We start from the raw sequence: 20,475 nt of genomic DNA on the forward strand, positions 1-20,475 counted from the left end.
AACTTGTACAACCATATGCAGTGCCCTGAGTAAGGGACTTCACTCTAACAATAAACATAGTCCTTTCACTTATTAATCACCTTTCATGTATACAGCATCATTGCTAGGCCCTTTTTATTTTATTTTTAAAATTGAATTTATTGGGGGTGACATCTATACTAATAAAAGTGTAATATGCTAATTAGACTGGACATCTTCTGGACGTCCTTCCGGACAAAGCCACAGTGGTGGGGGCTGAGGCAGAGGTGGTTAGGGGTCATCAGGTAGGCAAGCAAGTGGTTAGGAGCAATCAGGTAGTCAGGCAGAGGCGGTTAGGGGCAATCAGGCCGGCAGGAGAGGGCAGTTAGGGGCAATAAGGCTGGCAGGGGAGGACAGTTAGGGGCAATCAGGCCAGCAGGGGAGCAGTTAGGGGGCGATCAGTCTGGCAAGCAGAGGCGGTTAGGGGCGATCAGGCAAGCAGGCAAGCAGGCAAGCAGGCGAGCAGTTAGGAGCCAGTGGTTCCGGATTGTGAGAGGGATGTCCGACTGCTGGTTTAGGCCCAACCACCTCTGCCTGCTGGCTATTGGGCCTGTGGGATTGGGCCTAAACCAGCAGTCGGACATCCCCTGAGGGGTCTTGAATTGGAGAGTGTGCAGGCTGGGCTGAGGGTCAACCCCCATGCACAAATTTCATGCACCGGGCCTCTAGTTGGTTAATGAAATCATATAGGTTTCAGATGTACAATTCTATAATACATCATCTGTATGCTGTATTGTGTGTTTACCATACAAAGTTAAGTCTCCTTCCGTCACCATTTATACCCCCTATACCCTCTTCTTTCTCCCCCACTGTTCTTTCCCTTTAGTAATCACTATACGGTTGTTTGTGTCCATGAGGCTTTTTTTTTTTTTCTTAATCCCCTTACCCTCTGACAGCCATCATTCTGTTCTCTTTTGCTAGGTCCTTTTTATATAGTTTATCCTCCCTCACAACAGCTTTGTAAGATAGATATTTTATTAAAACTGAGGTAAATTAAATACTTTGCTCAAGGTTGTACAGCTTTAGGGTTATAGAGCCAGATTTTAAAATTTTCCTGGAATTTAGACTCAAGCCTTTCTGACAATGTGTTCTTTCCGCTCTGCTCTATTGCTTTTCTTGTACCCTGGCTAGTAAGAGAAAAGAGTGGTAAATTTGATTACTATCACGAGCCTGGGTTTTTCTTGCCACAACTGCTGGACATTGGCCCAAATGAAGCCTTTGGAGATGTTGTCACTGCATGAATTTTATCAGATCAAGATTGGAGATTAAGATGGGGAAGGGGGAGAAAGACAGGGATAGAAGGTGGGAGTGTATGTGTGACGGGTGGAAGACAGGCTGTATAGACTGGAAACCAATCTAATTGGAACAAATAAATCTGCCCTCAAACCTCCACCCCTAAACCACAACACTCATACATCCTTTTTTACCCTGGCCTTTTCTTTCTATATAGTATGGTCCCTGAGCCACTTGTATTAGAATCCCTTGGGCCAATTGTTAAAAATACAGATTCCTGAACCCCCACCAGAGGTTCGAAGTTCCAGTTTCAGGGACTGAGGCTCATGAATTTGTATTTTAAACAACTTCTCCAAGTAATTCACATTAGAAGCTACTTTAATTAAGAATGGCTGTCCTGCCCTGGTTGGTTTGGCTCAGTGGATAAGGCATTGGCCTGTGGACCGAAGGGTCCCGGGTTCGATTCAGGTCAAGGGCATGTACCTTGGTTGCGGGCACATCCCCAGTAGGGGGTTTGTGGGAGGCAGCTGATCGATGTTTCTCCCTCATCAATGTTTCTAACACTCTATTCCCCTCCTTTCCTCTCTGTAAAAAAAAATCAATAAAATATATTAAAAAAAACAAAAAGAATGGCTGTCCCAAACTAGTGGTTTCCAGCTTTTTGGATCATGCACCCTTCTCAGAAAGAATTTTTTAAGAATGTGCCTTTAGTATATGCTGGTAGTTGATTAATAAATTCTTATATGTACTGATGTCCTAATATTTGTGTTTTTAAATGCAAAAATATACATTAATATTCTTATATGAGAATGGCTTCTAGTTTTCCTTTATGTATCTTCTAGTTTTGGGGTTTTGGTATTGACACTGTGCAAGATTCTTTTCTTATCCCTCTATTCTCTAGATTCCAGAGTCTAGGAAACATAAATAGCATTGGGGTTGTCTGTTTCTTGAAGGTTAGAATTAACACAAGACCATGTGAGTGTGCTTTTTATTTTTGGTCAAATTTATCAATGTTTTTCTATAGTAACTGGTGGGTTTAGATAGTCGCATTCTTCTCATTTTGTGCACTTGGGTTTTTAAATTAGATTTGCAAGTGGCTTATCTGTCTTATTTTAATTTTCTTTTAAAGAATTAGCTCTTAGCTTTAATTATTTGTACTATCATTTATTTTCTAGTATATTGATTGGTACCATTAGTTTTCTTTCTGCTTTCCTTAGGTCTATTTTTATGGTGGTTTTCTTAACTTCTTTTGCTGAATGCTTAATTCATTTATTTTAATTTATTATTATGTATTGCTATAAGTATTTAAGGCTACAATTTCTCCTGCCTGCCTGATTGCCCCTAACCACTCTGCCTGCCTGCCTGATCAACCCTAACCACTCGCCTGCTGGCCTGATCACCCCTAACCACTCTGTCTGCCTTCCTTATCACCCCTAACCACTTGCCTGCCTGCCTGATCACCCATAACCACTCTCCTGCCTACCTGATTGCCCCAACCCCTCTGCCTGCCTGCCTGATCAACCCTAACCACTCTTCTGCCTGCCTGATTGCCCCTAACCACTTGCCTGCCTGCCTGATTGCCCCTAACCACTCGCCTGCCTGCCTGATCAACCCTAACTACTCACCTGCCTGCCTGATCACCCCTAACCACTCTGTCTGCCTGCCTGATTGCCCCTAACCACTCTGCCTGCCTGCCTGATCAACCCTAACCACTCGCCTGCTGGCCTGATCACCCCTAACCACTCTGTCTGCCTTCCTTATCACCCCTAACCACTTGCCTGCCTGCCTGATCACCCATAACCACTCTCCTGCCTACCTGATTGCCCCAACCCCTCTGCCTGCCTGCCTGATCAACCCTAACCACTCTTCTGCCTGCCTGATTGCCCCTAACCACTTGCCTGCCTGCCTGATTGCCCCTAACCACTCGCCTGCCTGCCTGATCAACCCTAACTACTCACCTGCCTGCCTGATCACCCCTAACCACTCTGTCTGCCTGCCTGATTGCCCCTAACCACCTCTTCCTGCCTAATCGCCCCTAACCACTCACCTGCCTGCCTGATCACCCCTAACCACTCTGTCTGCCTTCCTTATCACCCCTAACCACTTGCCTGCCTGCCTGATCACCCATAACCACTCTCCTGCCTACCTGATTGCCCCAACCCCTCTGCCTGCCTGCCTGATCAACCCTAACCACTCTTCTGCCTGCCTGATTGCCCCTAACCACTTGCCTGCCTGCCTGATTGCCCCTAACCACTCGCCTGCCTGCCTGATCAACCCTAACTACTCACCTGCCTGCCTGATCACCCCTAACCACTCTGTCTGCCTGCCTGATTGCCCCTAACCACCTCTTCCTGCCTAATCGCCCCTAACCACTCACCTGCCTGCCTGATCATCCCTAACCGCCTCTGCCTGCCTACCTGATTGCCCCTAACCACTCGCCTGCCTGCCTGATCGCCCCTAACCACCTCTGCCTCAGCCCCCTGCCGTGGTGACTTCATTCAGAAGGTCCTCTGGAATGAAATCCAGAAGGTTGTTTGGTTGTCCAGTCTAATTAGCATATTATGCTTTTATTATTATAGATTTAGAGTGTTGCTGTATTGTGATTAGATACTGTACTCTGTACTACTTCCACTTTTTAGCTTAAGATATTGTCAATTTAAAAAATGTTCAATGGGCCCTTAAAAAATTAGAGTCTGTTTTTAGTGTACAAATAAATTTAGATTTTTCCATTATCTTAGTTGTTGATTGTCATATCTGTCATCAGCTGAGTGTCATATTTTGTTTCTGCTTTTTTCTACCTTTATATTTCCTATAGATTTTGTTTTAGAAATTTTTATTTTTTAGTTACAGATGGCATACAATATTATATTAGTTTCAGGTGTACAACATAGTGATTAGAAATTTATATCACTTACGAAGTGATCACCCAGAAAAGTCTAGTACCCTCCTGGTACCATACATAGTTATTATAATATTATTGACTAATATTCCCTATACTGTACTTTACATCCCCTTGACTTGCTTTAGAAATTTTTTTTTTACTGTAGAAATAAAAAAACTATTTAAATGAAGTAAATTTAATTTTTTTTTTGTGCTTTAGAAATTTTGATGCTCTGTTATTTGGTACATAAAGATTTGGAGTAGTTAGGTATTCATCATGTGTTCTAATCATTAATATTATAGTGCCCTTCTTTGCCTTGTTAGTTGATTTTTGCCTTTACTTCAACTTTTTAATATATTAGTATCATGGCCCTTGTTTTTTCCCATTTTGGCATTAATTCATGTATTAAACAAATATTTATTGAATGCCTACTGTGTGCCAGGCACTAGATATCAGATAAAGGAGACATACAAGATCCTTGTCAATGTGGATCTTACATTATAGTTAGAGGGTGGCACAAAATAAATAAGTAAAAATAGGTATGTGACATACCAGGTGGTGATGTATTCTCTGAGAAAGAACAAAATAAAAAAAGTAAGGATAAGTCATTTTAGATAAGTGTTCAGGATAGTCCTCTCTGCCTGATGGCATTTGTCATCTTTTTACTTTCCATTCACCACCTTGGTTTTTTTGTTTGTTTCATGAGGGGAAAATGCCAGGTGGAACAGTTTGCACACAAGGGATTCTTTTAATCTAAAGGAGATCTAGGTAATAAAAAATGAAGAAAAAATAAAGGAGCTCTAGGTGGGCTAAGGCCTAAATGAGAAGAGAATAGGGAATGTGTGGATATGAATTTCTGATCCATATGAGTGATGAACTAGCCAGGATGGGGACTGGAGATGAGGGGAATGAAGGATATTTTGCTTTCCATTCTACCTGAGCTTGCCTACCATTATGAATATTATTAAAGAAATATTCTTGGTCTTCATTATGACTATTGAAGGATATTCTGTCTGATGATTTTATTGAACTGCTGGAATTTCCTGTCACTGGGCAATACTTAGAATGATGCAGATTGCTTATAGGCTACAGCAGAAAACCAGATCTTTTGGTTTAGCAGATTTAACCCTTTATACTATAGAGCTAAATAGATGTCCTCTGACTGTGGTGACTTATTATATAGAACTTTGACTTTATATATATATCCTATATAATAAAAGAAAATATGCAAATCGACCAAATGGCAGAATGACTGGTCGCTATGACATGCACTGACCACCAGAGGGCAGACACTCAATGCAGGAGCTGCCCCCTGGTGGTCAGTGTGCTCCTACAGGGCTCAGAGCTGGCAAGTGCAGTGGTGGTGGTGGGAGCCTCTCTCACCTCTGTGGCAGCGCTAAGGATGTCTGACTGCAGGGAGCGGGCCTAAGCCATCAGTTGGACATCCCCTGAGGGCTCCTGGACTATAAGAGGGTGCAGGCCGGGCTGAGGGAGCCCCCCACCTCGGAGTGCACGAACTTTGTGCACTGGGCTTCTAGTATTTAAATAAACCTGAACTCATTTACCTTGGATATTTTTCCTATTGCTTATAATGTGAGCAATCTCATTTTTCCTCACAATAGTCTTTTTAATTTTGATAGTACATACATAGGCATATAACATATATTAAAATTCTGTACACATATACCTGTAATTCTTGAATCTGGAACTTATTTTGATATATAATACATGGTATAGCTCCAAATAATACTGCTCTGCAGTTATCTCAAGAAAGATTTATTAAATGATCTTTAACTCATTGTTATGGAAGGTCAATTATATATATTTTGGACTTTCCAGTCTGTTCCTCTAATCAGTAACACACTGTTTTCACTATAATTTCTTTATAATATGCTTAATCCCTTACTCACCCCCCATTTTTTTCTATAGCAAATACTCTTTAAGATGATATCCTGCTTTATTTTACAAGCTATTAATAACTCTATTGTTAAAAATTCCTATTGAGAATTCTGACTGGAATTGCATTAGAGGAGATATTTTAAATCCAAAATAGCAGATATTTGTAAATGTCATGCTTTATGTTTTTTCTTACAAGTATAATAACATGGACAGAAAGTATACATGTCAAATTCATGATATAGCTTGCATCTAGAGAGGCAATAGGTGAATGGAAATGGGGAGTAAAACAAGGGTATTTTTTCTTATTTCTTTTTTGTTTGTTTGTTAATCTGCACCATATTTTCTCATTGATTTTTAGAGTGGAAGGGAGGGGGAGAGACAGAGAGAGAAACATCGATGTGAGAGTGACACATTGATTGGTTGACTCCCACACATGCCCTGCAACCGAGGTACATGCCCTTGACCCTTCAGTCTGCGGGCTGATGCTCTCTCCACTGAGCAAAACTGGCTGAGGCTTTTCTGATTTCTTAAAACTAAATTCATGAAGCATCAATGAATGGCACAGTATTAAGATGTGTTTATTCTGAGCAGTAGGTGGGAACATGAATATTTATTTTAGCAATCTCTGTATGTTTGTAAATATTTGAATTTTTCATAATTAGAAACAAAACAAACAAGAGCAGCAGATGAAGCAAGATAACCAGACTTATAAGCCAAAGGATATAGTACATTCAATCCGAGTGCTACAAACAGACTGAGGTGGTGTGTGTATTCAGTCTTTGGAGATAGATTGTTCAGGTTCAAACTCTGCCACTTACTAGCTTTATGGCCCCAAGCAAGTTACTTATCCTGCCCATGCCTCAGTTTCCCCAGCTATAAAATCAGGATAATAATAACTTCCTATAGTTATTATGAGGATTAAATATGTTAAGACATGGAAAACACTTAAAGCAGTGCTTGGTATTTAGTACATACACAGTGTTAGCTATCCATAATATATATTATTATAATTATCACATTTATTACATTGATTACATTGTTTTGTGGCCATTTTAAATTTTACACAAATGATGTCATGAAAAATATGGGATCAACCCAACTGGTGTGGCTCAGTGGTTGAGCGTCAACCCATGAACCAAGAGGTCCCTGGTTTGATTCCCAGTCAGGGCACATGCCTGGGTTTTGGGCTCGATTCCCAGTAGGAGATGTGCAGGAGGCAGCTGATCAATGTTTCTCTCTCATTGATATTTCCATCTCTCTATCCCTCTCCCTTCCTCGCTCTCTAAATAAAGAACTCAATAAAAACATATTTTTTAAAAAATATGGCATCATCTGCAACCTGTTTGTTTTACACAATCCCCATCTGCTCTTTTGCAGGGAAATGGCTCATTCCAAGGCTGACTTTTCATGGGCAACCCCCTTCCATCCTTGCCTTGAGAACCCAGCATTGGACTTATCAAGCTACCGAGCAATCTCTTCTCTTGACCTCCTTGGAGATTTCAAGCACTCCTCGAAAAAAACAGAGGAAACTTCAGTTTATGAGGAGGAGAGCTCCATGGCCTCCATGCCCCACCCACTGCGCAGCCGTGCCTTCTCAGAGAGCCATATCAGCTTGGATCCCCAGAGCTCCCGGGCCTGGGGGCAGCCTAGGAGGGAGCTCTTTACCAAAGTTGATGAAACCCAGCTAGATCCTTTGGGAACCAGGAAGAAGGCCTTTCCTCCTCCTCGTCCTCCTCCTCCCAACTGGGAGAAGTATAGGCTCTTCCGTGCAGCCCAGCAGCAGCAACAGCAGCAGAAGCAGCAACAGCAGCAGCAAGAGGAAGAGGAGGAGGAGGAGGAAGAAGAAGAAGAGGAGGAGGGGGTAGAAGAGGAGGAGGAAGAGGAGGAGAGAGGAGAGGAGGAGGAGTTGCCACCCCAGTATTTCAGTTCAGAAACCACTGGTTCCTGTGCTCTCAATACTGAGGAAGTCCTGGAGCAGCCACAAACCCTGGGCTTTGGTCACCTGGAGGTCTCAAGGCAGGGTACACAAAGCCTCCCAGCAGAGCAAGAGTCTTTTACTCTCCATTCCAGTGATTACCTGCCTCCAATAAGGGGCCACTTGGGATCTCAACCTGAGAAGGCTCAGCCCCCTTGCTATTATGGCATTGGTGGGCTTTGGAGGACATCGGAGCAGGAGACCACTGATCCCTCCAAGTAAGTGCTTATGAAAGATATTAGGTCCCCGAAGAGACAGGCAGCATAAGTTTGAATTCCACCTCCACCATGTACTGGTTGCATGACCTTGGACTGTTCCCAGCCTCAGTTTCTCACTGGAAAATAGACTTGATGATACCTATTCCATATGGTTGTTATGAATGTGAGGTTAATTTATCACATAGTAGGTGCTCAGCAAATTGTAGTTGTTCATGTTCTTATCCCTAAATACCACTATCAAAATATATTTATTATTTCCCATTTTGTCTTTAAGGTATGCATTAGTTTCTGGCCCCTGAGACAGAAGACATTAAACCCTTATTACCTGTACAAGGCTTTTCCTAGAAGACTGGCTCCTGCCCTCTTCTACCTTGTCTTATGCTTGCTTTTCAGAACAAGAGGCCAGGTTGAAACCTGATTTGCCTTTGTTCTATGACCTACCTGGGCTTCTAAGCTCTTCCTAACATCCCAACATCAAAGGTGTTACTTGGGTTGCGTGCTTTATGCCCTGATCATTCTTTACAATAGCTAAGAACATTTTTTTCCTCTTCCACTTTCACCTCTCTCTTTGCATTTTCTTCATCAAGTAACACCTGTAGTTGACAGGATGAGCTGCCTGGGCAGGAAGACAGGATGAGCTTCCTGGCTGCTGGACTGCCAGTGTCTGTTCCCTTCACTGTGCCAATGCTCATATGCATGCACTACAGTGTGTGGTTTTCCCCTTTGCTCCAAAGCAAAAGAGCTTTGGCTTTTAGCTCTGCCAGGCCTCCCACGGAGAGCTCAGCCCACTCTCTTCTGGGAGTGAAGATGGGGGGCAGGTGTCTTTCCTCTAAGTGCTTTATTAAATCCCTTTACAGAAGGAACCTGCCTGAGCCTTGTTACTATTAGAAGTATCTTATTATCATGTCTTTTACTGACAGGCAGATCCATTACTTGGCTATCTGGAGCTAATCAAGGTTTTCTACCCCGAAGTGCCACAAGCACAGCACTTACAGGGCCTGGCTCCCAGACACTGAGCGAATCTCTTATTAGATCCCTAGTGGCTGCTTCTCAAGCTGTCCATCTAGCTGGGGAGCATTCTTATTATAATCGGAAAACATTTTGTGGAAAATGACTATGATTGTTACCTATCAAAGTGAAGAGAAGGTGACCTACCACTTAATATTCACAAGAAAGAATAAATAAATGAACAAATGAGCATTTTCTATGTGCCAGACATTGCTAGTCATTTTATATTCATCATTTCAATTAAACCTCCCAACAGCCCTAAGCACCATTATTATTCCCATTTGACAGATGAGAAAACTAAAGCTGAGCAAAATAAAGGACTAAATAAGTCAGAATTGTGCAGCAAAAATTCAAAACCAGATTTGTCTGCCTCCCAAATCCATGCTTATTTCACTATTCTAGTCTCAGATAGATTTTGTTCTTTTGGTAGACCAGGCCTTTACGAGGCCCTCCTGTCTTCTGTAGGGCAGTGTGTACCGGAGGTAGTAGTTACAGTACCTCTGTCAGTCTGCTAGTTCTTCTTCCTTTATGTACTTCCATTCACCTTGGCACCTTGGACAGAAAGAAGGAAATGGCTATTATTAGAGATTTTTGTAATATGTTCCAGAGATCTTTTTAAATGACTATGGGATGTGAGTGAAAGCATCTGTTTGCATACAACCCTGGCTTGTGGCTACAGAAAGCCAATTATAGATGCTTCTTTGAGTGATAGCGATTAAAGGAACAGCATCATTCCCAACATAGCTAATATTTTTTGCTTGCTTACCATGTGCCAAACATTGTTTTTAAAACTTTCATGTATGGATTGATTTAATCTTCACAACACACCTATAGTAATTACCATTACTCTCCTGCATTTTTTAGATGAGAAAAGTGAGGCACAGAGAGATGAAGTAACTTGCAGAATATCACAGGTAGCCAGAACCTAAGTAGTCTGGTTTACTGTGACTATTACATCATCCCAAGATCTCTAGACTGATCAAGAAGAACCTATTCCAGATTATCCAGAAGGAAATGACTTTAAAATTTATTTTTATTTTTTCCAGTTTTATTGACATATAGCCACATCCTTTAAAAAAATATTCCGTACTTTCTTGCAGCACTTTCTGACTCATAACACTCATATATGCCCTAAATATTTTTTGTACATAGGAATTCACTATCTTATACTTTTATATGCCCTTCAGAATGTTCTCTTTTCTATGCTAACAGAGATATTGTTCAGTCAGAAAATTTTTTACATGCAGGGTTTTATATGCTGTCAAGTTGTCCCCTTGGAAGTATAACATAGTGGCTAAAAGCACAGATTCTGGCTCTGGTCAGAGTGGCTCAGTTGGTTGAGCATTGTCCCATGCACCAAAAAGTCACTGGTTGGATTCCTGGTCAAGGCACATACCCAGGTTGTGGGTTCAATCCCCGCAACCAATAGATGTCACATCGATGTTTTTTTTCCTCTCTCTCCCTCTAAAAAATCAATAAGAATATATTCTTTATTTTAAAAAGTACAGATTCTGGAGTTAAATCACCTAGGTATAAATCACGGGTCTTTTATTTACTGTCTGGTGACCTTGGGGAAGTTACTTTACTTTTCAATGCCTCATGTTCCTTATCTGTAAAATGGTTGTCATGAGCATTGAATTTTATATCTGTATCTACACCCCTCTCCTCACACACAGGCATCTTAGGACAGTTTCTGGGACATAGTAAGCCCTGTGTGATGTTAGTGAGTAGTGTTCCTTTGTCAGTGTTATTAGCTTAAAAACCTACATGTAAATGAATACCTAGGATGAGGAATGCTGGCATGCTCAAATTTCTTTTGTGTGATGAATTAGGAGACAGCATAACATGAATCAGTAAAAAGCTGTGGAGCATTTTAACCATTATTTTTGACCTTTATTTAAGAGCTGCAAATAGCTGCAAAAATGACTAATGAGTTTTTCCTATTTTTCCTTTCAAATAGCTAGAGGTTAGCAGAGAGGCAGTGACACATACAGGTGGAGGGTGGGGGCGGCTGGTAGGCAACAAGAATATAGAGGGGGTGAGCCTCTCCCTTGCATAAATCATGGGTGGAATTATTTGCTCATCTGTCCCTGAAGCCCAACTTTTTTTTTCTTTCCTAATGCCAGACCAGAATCCTTGATGGCAGAAGACTCCAAACCCAAGCCAGCATGGAGCCAGAGCTACTTGTTTCCTGAAGAGCAGTTGTCCTTCATGGGCTGGCGCTCCGAGAAGCAGCACCTCAGTCCCTTGGGCTTCAGTGAACTCAAGACAACAGGGTCTGCTGCTACACTTGTCAAGCCCCTGGGTGCCACTGGTTCCATTTTCCCCCCATATTATTCTGCAACTATGGAGGAGGCTGGGGCCATTGGGGATACATCAGAAGTGGAGAGATGCTATTCCTTCTCAGGCAGAAGGCCTGCTCTACAGCAGGCAGTCTCAGAAGAGCTCATGAGAGATGTGGTGGGCCGTGACAAGTCCCTGGCAGGGGTGCTAACCCCAGCCTCCAACATGGTGACCACTGCTGAGGTCATGGGTGACCTCTTTGCTGTGGGAGATCTGCAGTGGAGGGGCCATCTCAAGCAGAAGTTGTACCACCAGGAAAGAAGAAATTATCGGAATGTCCAGGAAAGCCACAGGGTGCCTTTGTAAGCAAGCAGACTAGATAGAGCTGGGGGTGGGTGATGTCTAGGATGGGTAGGAGGGATGCCAACAGGCTTAGAAGACAAATAGCTAAGGTCTCAGATACATCCCTACCACCTATACCGTCCCATGGGGTTCATATACTGGGGCCATGAACCAAGGGGAATCATCGATGATAAGCCCAGAACTTTAAGGGCCTGTCAGTTTTTCTGGATTTTGCTGAGTTGTCAATGACCAAACCAAATTATCTCTAAAGAAGTCCCTGTAGCTTCAGAAGTCAGGGACAAGGAAATAGCCTTTTAAGTTCTTAAAATTGGCCTTGACTTGAATTCTAGATGGCCTTTATGTGGTCTGTTTATATTTGAATAGTGCCACCTGGTCTATTATTTTCTTATTTTACAACTCCTTGGCAAAGCAGGATCCCACTGTATTACAAATATGGAAACTAAGAAGCAGAAAGGTCAGCAGCTTCTCAACAGAGGTGTTCAAATGGTCACCCTTTGTTCCCACAGGCAAGAATTTCAGCGCTTCTCTCCTCCTCAAGGGGCCCCAGGGATTTCTACCTCTTACTCAGCTTATTACAATATTTCTGTGGCCAAGGCAGAGCTGTTGAACAAGTTGAAAGACCAACCCGAAATGGCAGAGATTGGCCTAGGAGAGGAGGAAGTAGACCATGAACTGGCTCAAAAAAAGGTGACATTTTTTTTATATACCTTAGAAATTTTAGCTTGAGTGAGTAGGTTGCCCTGCCCTCTAAGTTCTTTATACATCTTGGTACATTCCTATATTTTCAGTTTGAAAATCAAATAGCCTCTCTGGGTTTCTCACAAATACAACTCCAGTCTCTTTGATCTGGTCAATAATAGTAATTATGGTAGTAGTAATCATAGTCACCACTGCAGTATCTAATCCTTAAAACAGTTCTACAAGATAGACATTACTGTCCCCTTTTTGCCAATTGAGAAGACTAAGTTGCCCAGGGTTATAGACTAGGTGGTAGATTCAGGACTGTCTTTCTATTGGGCTGTCCCTCTGAAATAAGCCAGCCTTGTTTGTTTGTTTTTCTTTTTGGTTAATCCTCACCTGAGGACATTTTTTCCCATTGTTTTTTCAGAGAGAATGTAAGGGAGAAGGAGGAGGAGGAGGAGGAGGAGGAGGAGGAGGAGGAGGAGGAGGAGGAAGAGGAGGAGGAGGAGGAGGAGGAGGAGGAGGAGGAGGAGGAGGAAGAGGAGGAGGAGGAGGAGGAGGAGGAGGAAGAGGAGGAGGAGGAGGAGGAAGAGGAGGAGGAGGAGGAGGAGGAGGAGGAGGAGGAGGAGGAGGAGGAGGAGTAGGAGTAGAGAGGGGGAGGGGAGGGGGGGAAAGGAGAGGGGAAAGGAGAGGGGAGAGGAGAGAGAGACATATCAATTAGTTGCCTTCCATACACACCCCAACCGGGGCCAGGGAAGGAACATGTAACCCAGGTACATGCCCTTGACCTGGAATCAAACCTGTGACCCTTCGGTATTCGGGCTGACACTACCACTGAGCAACATCGACCAGGGCAAGCCAGCCTTGTTAAGTAACACACTGCCCAGGACACATCAGAGTTTTAGCCAATGAACTCTAACCAATGGTAATCATTGATTGTATTACCTGTGTAACTTTCTGGGAGAGAGAACAGACTAACAATGAAAAGGAGAAATTATAAGCTGGTAAACTTTAGTGTTTATTTGCAAAAAGAGGCAGTAATCTCTTTAAAATGTTAAAAATAGATAAATGGAAATGCTGTTGCTATTGCAAAGCCTCCCCTTTTTTCCTCTAAGTACCACTAGTCTGGTTGTCTAATCTAATTCCTGGAATCCCTTTGCCCTCTCTGCACTTACCCATTTTATTTCATAAACAACTGGGTTTCCATGCCAACCTGAAAGGCCCAATTTACCACTTCGTGGACATCTGAACTCAATGTAAATTAGTCATCTGCCCATGTTTCTCATTCAGGATATGACCTGTAGGAAAGCTCAAGGCTATTTACAAAAGTCCCCCCCACCACTTTCCAATCTGAAACAAAATGTCAGAGAAGGAATTAGAAGCATGATGGTATCAAAGATTTCTTGATCAGATGCCTGTTTCCTTGGATTCCATGTTCCCTGATCATGGCAGGCTTCTCCTGCCTTACTTAGGACCTTTTTATTAGGAGCAAACCTAATAATAGTCTGACCAGAAGAAGAGAGAAATGATCATAAATGGTGAAGTATAGAAATAGTGATTTGAATTGATTGTTGGGGGGCTGGAACATTTTTTGTCTCTGAGGAAGACGGTGAGAAATGATATTGATTTTTAATATCCCAGAAAAGCAGCTCAGCTCTAGCTAGGTCTGTGATGACTCCACAACTCTATCTACTACACTCTCCCCAGGGTTGAAGTTCAGGTTGCAAAGCCCAAATGCCAAGAAAGGGCTGTCTCCACTTTCATTCTGGCAGACCTATGGAACCTAAGAGCTGGGATGGGTTGTTGATTTTCCAGGTTGATCATTTGGCCCCCAGCCCTCCTTTATCTTTGGCATTGAGTTTTATTTTGAGGAAAAGAAGATAAGAAATACCTGGGAACCTCTTGGCATCTAATTGTGTTGCCTCATTCATATCATTGATCCCTCATTCCCAGTGGATTTTGGAATTTTTCCTGAATGTAAACTTATTTTACTTAAGACTAAGATCACAGTGATCTCCTGAATATTGACCAGTTCTGAAATATGACAATAGTCTCTGAACCCATAGCAGGGTCTCTTGGTCTTGGTCACCTTGGATATCTCTAAATAAAGTACTAGAAAAGAACACAATCTAGAAAACTATTCCTGGGAAGGAATAATAAAAAAAAAACATCAAAGCATACTTCTTATATACAAGATACTGTTCTAAGCACATAACATATACAAACTCATTTAATTATCATAATAGCATTATGAGATAAGTATTACTGTTACCCTATTTTCAGATGGGAAAATTGAGGTGCAGAGTGATTGAGTTATTTGCTCAAAGTCACTCTACTACTTAGTGGCAGAACTGGGGTTCAAACTCAGATAGCAGTAGTAGTAATACCCAGGTAATCCTATATAATAAAAGCCTAGTATACTAAATGTCCAATCCACCGGTCAGCCATTCAACCAATCAAAGCATAATATGCTAATGATATGCTAAGGCCACTCAACTTCTCGCTATGACATGCACTGACCACCAGGGGGCAGATGCTCCTACCTGTAGGTTAGCTTGCTGCTGGGGTCCAGCTGATCAGTACTGAGCAAGACCGGCTGGACACGCCCTTGGAGCCCTCCCATGGCCCCTCCCTGGCTGACCAACCTCCGGCATCTCTCCCCAGCCCTGACTGTGCACCAATGGGGTCCCTCGGCCTGTGCCCTCTTGCAATCCCAGACCTCTTGGGGGATGTTGGAGAGCCAGTTTTGGCCTGATTCCACAGGGGGAGCACTGCTCAGCCAGAAGCCAGGCTCACAACTGGTGAGCTCAGCGGCGGTGGTGGGAGCCTCTCCTGCCTCTGCGGCAGCGCTAAGGATGTCTGACTGCTGCTGTCATTCAGACATCCCCCAAGGGCTCCTGGACTTCGTGAGGGCACAGGCCAGACTTAGGGACCCCCCAAGTGTACAAATTTTGTGCACCAGGCCTCTAGTAATATAATAACAACAATAGCAGCAGCAGCAGCATTAGTGAACATGTATTTAGTGCTTAATGTTCCAGGCAAATTACTAAGTATTTTACCTCTATGATATCACTTAACCCTCACAAGAATAGGAAGTAGGAAGAGAGGAGGCACTTCTCCAATTTACAGATGAGAAAACAGAAGTCTCAGTGGGACTGGATATCTCACTCAAGGTCACACAGTTTTGAGGAGGTAGAATTGGAACCCAGGCATCTCTGACTCCACAACTCCACTCTACCACACCACTTTCCTGTAAGTGCAGTCCCAGAACTGACTATAGGAGAGACAAATTAGAAGATACAGGCAGTGCTTCCCTCAAGAAACTTACAATCAATGGTAGGAGAGGAATCAGGTGTACACACAGGAAACAGAAAGTGAACAACTTCAAATTACACAATAGGCTTCTAATTCTAATAATAATGCTCCAATCTGGAGAGTTCAGAAAAGAAAAAGATTATTAAGAGAAGACTTATGGGGACAGGGGTTTTCAGCAGGGAGGATAGGGACAAAGCTGGGCTCTGAAAAAGGAATGGGACTGGCCAAAGTGAAGGAAGAGATAAAGAACAGGTAGAACTGCCTAAGCAGATCAGGAACATAAGAATTCGAGTTGTGAACACAGAGGAGGGTGAGGAGCCAATCCTGAAAGGTTCTGAGGAGTGGAATTAGAATGATAGAGTGGGGACAAACTGAATAAATAATAATAATAATAATAATAATAATAATAATAATAGCAACCAGCTTTTACTGAGCATTCAGTCTGTGCTAAACCCTTAGCATTCATTATCTCATTGAATCCTTATTACAATTCAATGAAGTAGGTATTGCAGTTGTCCCCATTCTTCAGATAAAGAAAATAAAACTTCATAAAGAAATTTACCTAAGGTCACACAGCTAGGAAGTGGCAGAATTATAAGTCAAACGTAGTTATTGCAACTCCAGAACTCAGACTCTTATTGAAAAGGCCTGAAAAGCTAAGCTGAGGGGGTAAAAATCTAGCACAATGCCATGAACATCAGAGGTACTTAAATGGATAGAAGGAGACTGAATAAAGAAATAGGCAAATACTTGATGACAATGCTTTTTTAACCCATGTTCTCATAAGCATTCCAATTTCTGTTTATTAAACAGTATTTATTATTTAATTTATTGGGGTGACATTAGTCAATAAAATTATATAGGTTTTCAGGTGTATAATTCATCGTCTCTATATTGTATTGTGTGTTCACCACCCAACGTCAAGTCTCCTTCTGTCACTATTTATCCCCCTTTACCTTCTTATACCTCCAACCCCTTTCCCTCAAGTAATCATCATACTATTGTCTGTGTCTGAGATTGTTTTGCTTAATCCCAGAAGTGGGATTGCTGGTTCCAAAAGCAGTTCCATTTTTTTATTTTCTGAGGTCACTCTATGCTGTGACCAGTCTGCACCAGTCTGCATTTTCACCAACAGTGCATGAGGGTTTCCTTTTCTCTACATCCTCCCCAACACTTGTTTGTTGATTTATTGATGATAGCCAATCTGAAGGTGTGAGGTGGTATCTCATTTTGGTTTTAATTTGCATTTCTCTGATGATTGGCAATGTTGAGTATCTTTTCATATGTCTATTGGCCATATATATTTTCATATGTCTTTATGTCCTCTTTGGAGAAGTGTCTGTTCAAGTCCTTTGTGCATTTTTTAAATGATTGTCTGGTGTTGTTTTTTTTAAATATATTTTTATTGATTTAAGAGAGGAAGGGAGAGGGAGAGAGATCAATGATGAGAAAGAATCATTGATTGGCTGCACTGTACACTGGGCATTGAGCCTGCAACCCGGGCATGTGCCCTGATTGGGAGTCAAACCATGACCTGTTTCATAGGCCACTCGCTACTCGACCACTGGGTTGGATTGTCTGTTGTTGTTTTTTTTTGTTTGTTTGTTTGTTTGGTGTTGAATTGTCTGAGTTCTTCATAAATTTTGGATATTAACCTCTTATCAGATGTATTGGTGAATATGTTCTTTCATTCAGTGGGTTGTCTTTATTTTTTTGATGGTTTCCTTTGTTGTGCAAAACATTTTTAGTTTGATATAGTCCCATTTGTTTATTTTTTCTTTTTTTATCCATTGCCCAGAGAGATATATAAGAAAAAATATTGCTACAAGAAATGTGTGAGATTTTACTGCTCACACATTTTCTCTAGTATTTTTCTCTAGTATTTTTATGGTTTTGAGTGTTAAATTTTAGTCTTTAATCCATTTTGAATTTATTCTTGTATATAGTATAAGAAGGTAGTCTAGTTTCATTTTTTTCAGCAAGTATTTATGAAGTTACATGTGGTATTAGCCCATGGGTATCACTTGTCTAATGCCAAGACATTTCATAGTGACAGATTCCTCCCATATTGTAAGAGATGGGAGAGAAGACTCTCCTGAAAACAGAAATTGCTCATGTGACTTGCTCAGGTTTCTTTTGTTTCCAGTGACTAGGGTAGAGCCCACCATCTGTTACTTGGATCCAAAAACATATGTTACAAGAATTTATCAGTTTCTGTTAGTCCCCATCCTCATCCTTTGCTTTCTTCTCTTTGTTTCTCCTAGATACAGCTTATTGAAAGCATTGGCAGAAAACTTTCTGTCCTACGGGAGGCCCAGCGAGGATTGCTGGAGGACATCAATGCCAATTCTGCCCTTGGGGAAGAGGTGGAGGCCAACCTAAAAGCTGTCTGCAAGTCCAATGAGTTTGAAAAATACCGTTTGTTTATTGGGGACCTGGATAAAGTGGTCAACCTGTTGCTGTCACTCTCTGGACGGCTGGCCCGGGTAGAAAATGCTCTCAATAGCATTGATTCAGAAGCTGACCAGGAGAAGGTAGAGTTGGAGTCTCTTGGGTGTAGATGGAGGGAAATACCATATGTGTCTTCTTGGGGCTTCCTCTTTCAAGTTTGGGTAGTCTGGGATGCAGGAGAGCATAGTGCTATGAGTGTGAGCACTGGCTTTTAAGTGTCTTGAAATTCTGGCTCTATCCCTAATTAGCTGTGTAACTGTAGGCAACTTACTTAACCTCACTCTGTCTCAATCTCTTAAAAATGGGGTGAACACACTCCCTACCACATAAGCTTTGAAAATTAAATTAGATAATTCAGTTAATGTTTTAAAACAGGGCCTGGAACAGGGTAAACACTGGATCAATGCTGTTAGTAGTAATAGTAGCAGCAGCAATTTCTCTCTCTCTTTCTTTCTTTCTCTCTCTCTCTCTCTCTCTCTCTCTCTCTCTCTCTCTCTCTCTCTCTCTCTCTCTCTCTATTAGAGGGCAAGGTCTCACCAAGTAGTTGAGATTGGGAGGCTGTCAGTTCCACAGGTTGGGTCAATCTGCATACATTCATGAACCCAAACTGCACTGCCTTTCCCTATGCAATTGGTGTTAGATAAAAATTTGATTTTACAATAAGAGGCGCATAGGCATGTGCCTACGCACATGGTGTAGATATACACCCACGCAGAGACAGATACCATTTTAAAAGCATTCTCACAGTGATGGTTGTTCACCAGATAGAAGGGGCCTGAGCTAGCTTTGTCAGAGCCTTCCCTCACCCCTACCTCAGTGATGGTCCACTAATTAAAGACAGCGTAGAGATGGAAAAAGGGAATTGCATATCCCCCTGGCCAGAATCACTTTCGTGTATATTCTCCCCCTGCTACAGGAAAGAAAATCTTTTTCATGAAGGTGGACTTCAGGGCAGGAAATCTACGATTGATTAGTTAGCAGAATGCGTAGTTGCTTTGTGGCAGCATGCCGGTGGAGCAATGGCTGATGACTGGTAATTGAAATGACCCTTAATTGGTCTTGTATTTCTCCAGTTGGTGCTGATAGAGAAGAAGCAGCAGCTGACAGGGCAGTTGGCAGATGCCAAGGAGCTGAAGGAGCACATGGACCGGAGGGAGAAGTTGGTGTTTGGCATGGTCTCCCGCTACCTGCCTCAGGACCAGCTCCAAGATTATCAGCACTTTGTGAAGATGAAATCAGCTCTCATCATTGAACAGCGAGAGCTAGAAGAGAAGATCAAGCTTGGGGAAGAGCAGCTCAAATGTCTCAGGGAGAGCCTACTCCTGGGGCCTAGCAATTTCTAATTCTGCCAGCAGACTGTCAACATCATCACTGCCCAGCCACAATGGGAAGTGCTTTCAATCTTTGTTAGCAGTTTGTTAGCAAATAGATAGCAGTTAGTTAGCAGTTTGTTCCATATCCTCTACCCTGGATGTCTCTCACTGCCCCTTACCAAGCAGTGCACCCACCCAGCTAGGAGACTCTGGGGAGACCCCAAACTTCTACCCTAGGAAGTAGAAGCAAGAAGTAGAAACTGTAATAGAGTGTGATCATACAACCACACTCTTTCCCACAGTTTGCACAGCAAGCACTTAGCACACACAGAACCAGCAAAGTGCCTTCATTCTTCTTTGTACTCGGATATCAGAGACATCATGCACTCACCACCCACCCACACCATAATTAGCCTTTCAAGGCTCAGAGAGAAACTGCGATGCAGCTCCACTCTGCCCCAAGGCTCACCGCCCAGTCATTCCCCACAGAAATTTGACTGTCTTGAGGGCATTAACCTACTGGAATTTCAGGGCTTTACTCAAGCTTTGCAGTGGGAAGCAAAGAAGGAGGAATTTTACTTAACAGAATGTGAGCAAAAGATTTGGGATCCCCAGATGCCCTGCTGGGTAGAGCTAGGCTTAATGAAATTGGCCTCATCCCCACCTTCCCCAGCATCTGCATAAAGGGGAAGAGGCCCACTGTCAGCCCTGGCTAGTGTGACTCTCCTCCTGTCCTAAGACTTTGGACCTACCACTTCCTGTTTCATCTTGTCTTTGTATTGCTGGGGTTACAGGTGGCTACCTTAAGGGCTTCACACTATGGGCCATGAATAGCTC

General features: G+C 42.5%; 1 protein-coding gene across 1 annotated transcript in view; it reads left to right on the forward strand.

Moving 5' to 3' along the window:
• The window catches only part of SHROOM4 (shroom family member 4), a gene marked incomplete at its 3' end in the record, with an annotated part of 210,624 nt that extends 190,956 nt beyond the window's left edge, over positions 1 to 19,668 (forward strand). Inside the window, exons 6-9 of the mRNA XM_081081157.1 lie at positions 7,409 to 8,224; positions 12,385 to 12,565; positions 18,139 to 18,408; positions 19,399 to 19,668. Of these exons, the coding sequence (XP_080937283.1) occupies positions 7,409 to 8,224; positions 12,385 to 12,565; positions 18,139 to 18,408; positions 19,399 to 19,668 (1,537 nt within the window). The remainder of the gene's footprint in view (positions 1 to 7,408; positions 8,225 to 12,384; positions 12,566 to 18,138; positions 18,409 to 19,398) is intronic.
• Between the last annotated feature and the right edge of the window lie 807 nt (positions 19,669 to 20,475).

This window comes from Myotis nattereri (assembly GCF_964212035.1).
Source record: "Myotis nattereri genome assembly, chromosome: X".
Taxonomy (NCBI): Eukaryota; Metazoa; Chordata; class Mammalia; order Chiroptera; family Vespertilionidae; genus Myotis; species Myotis nattereri.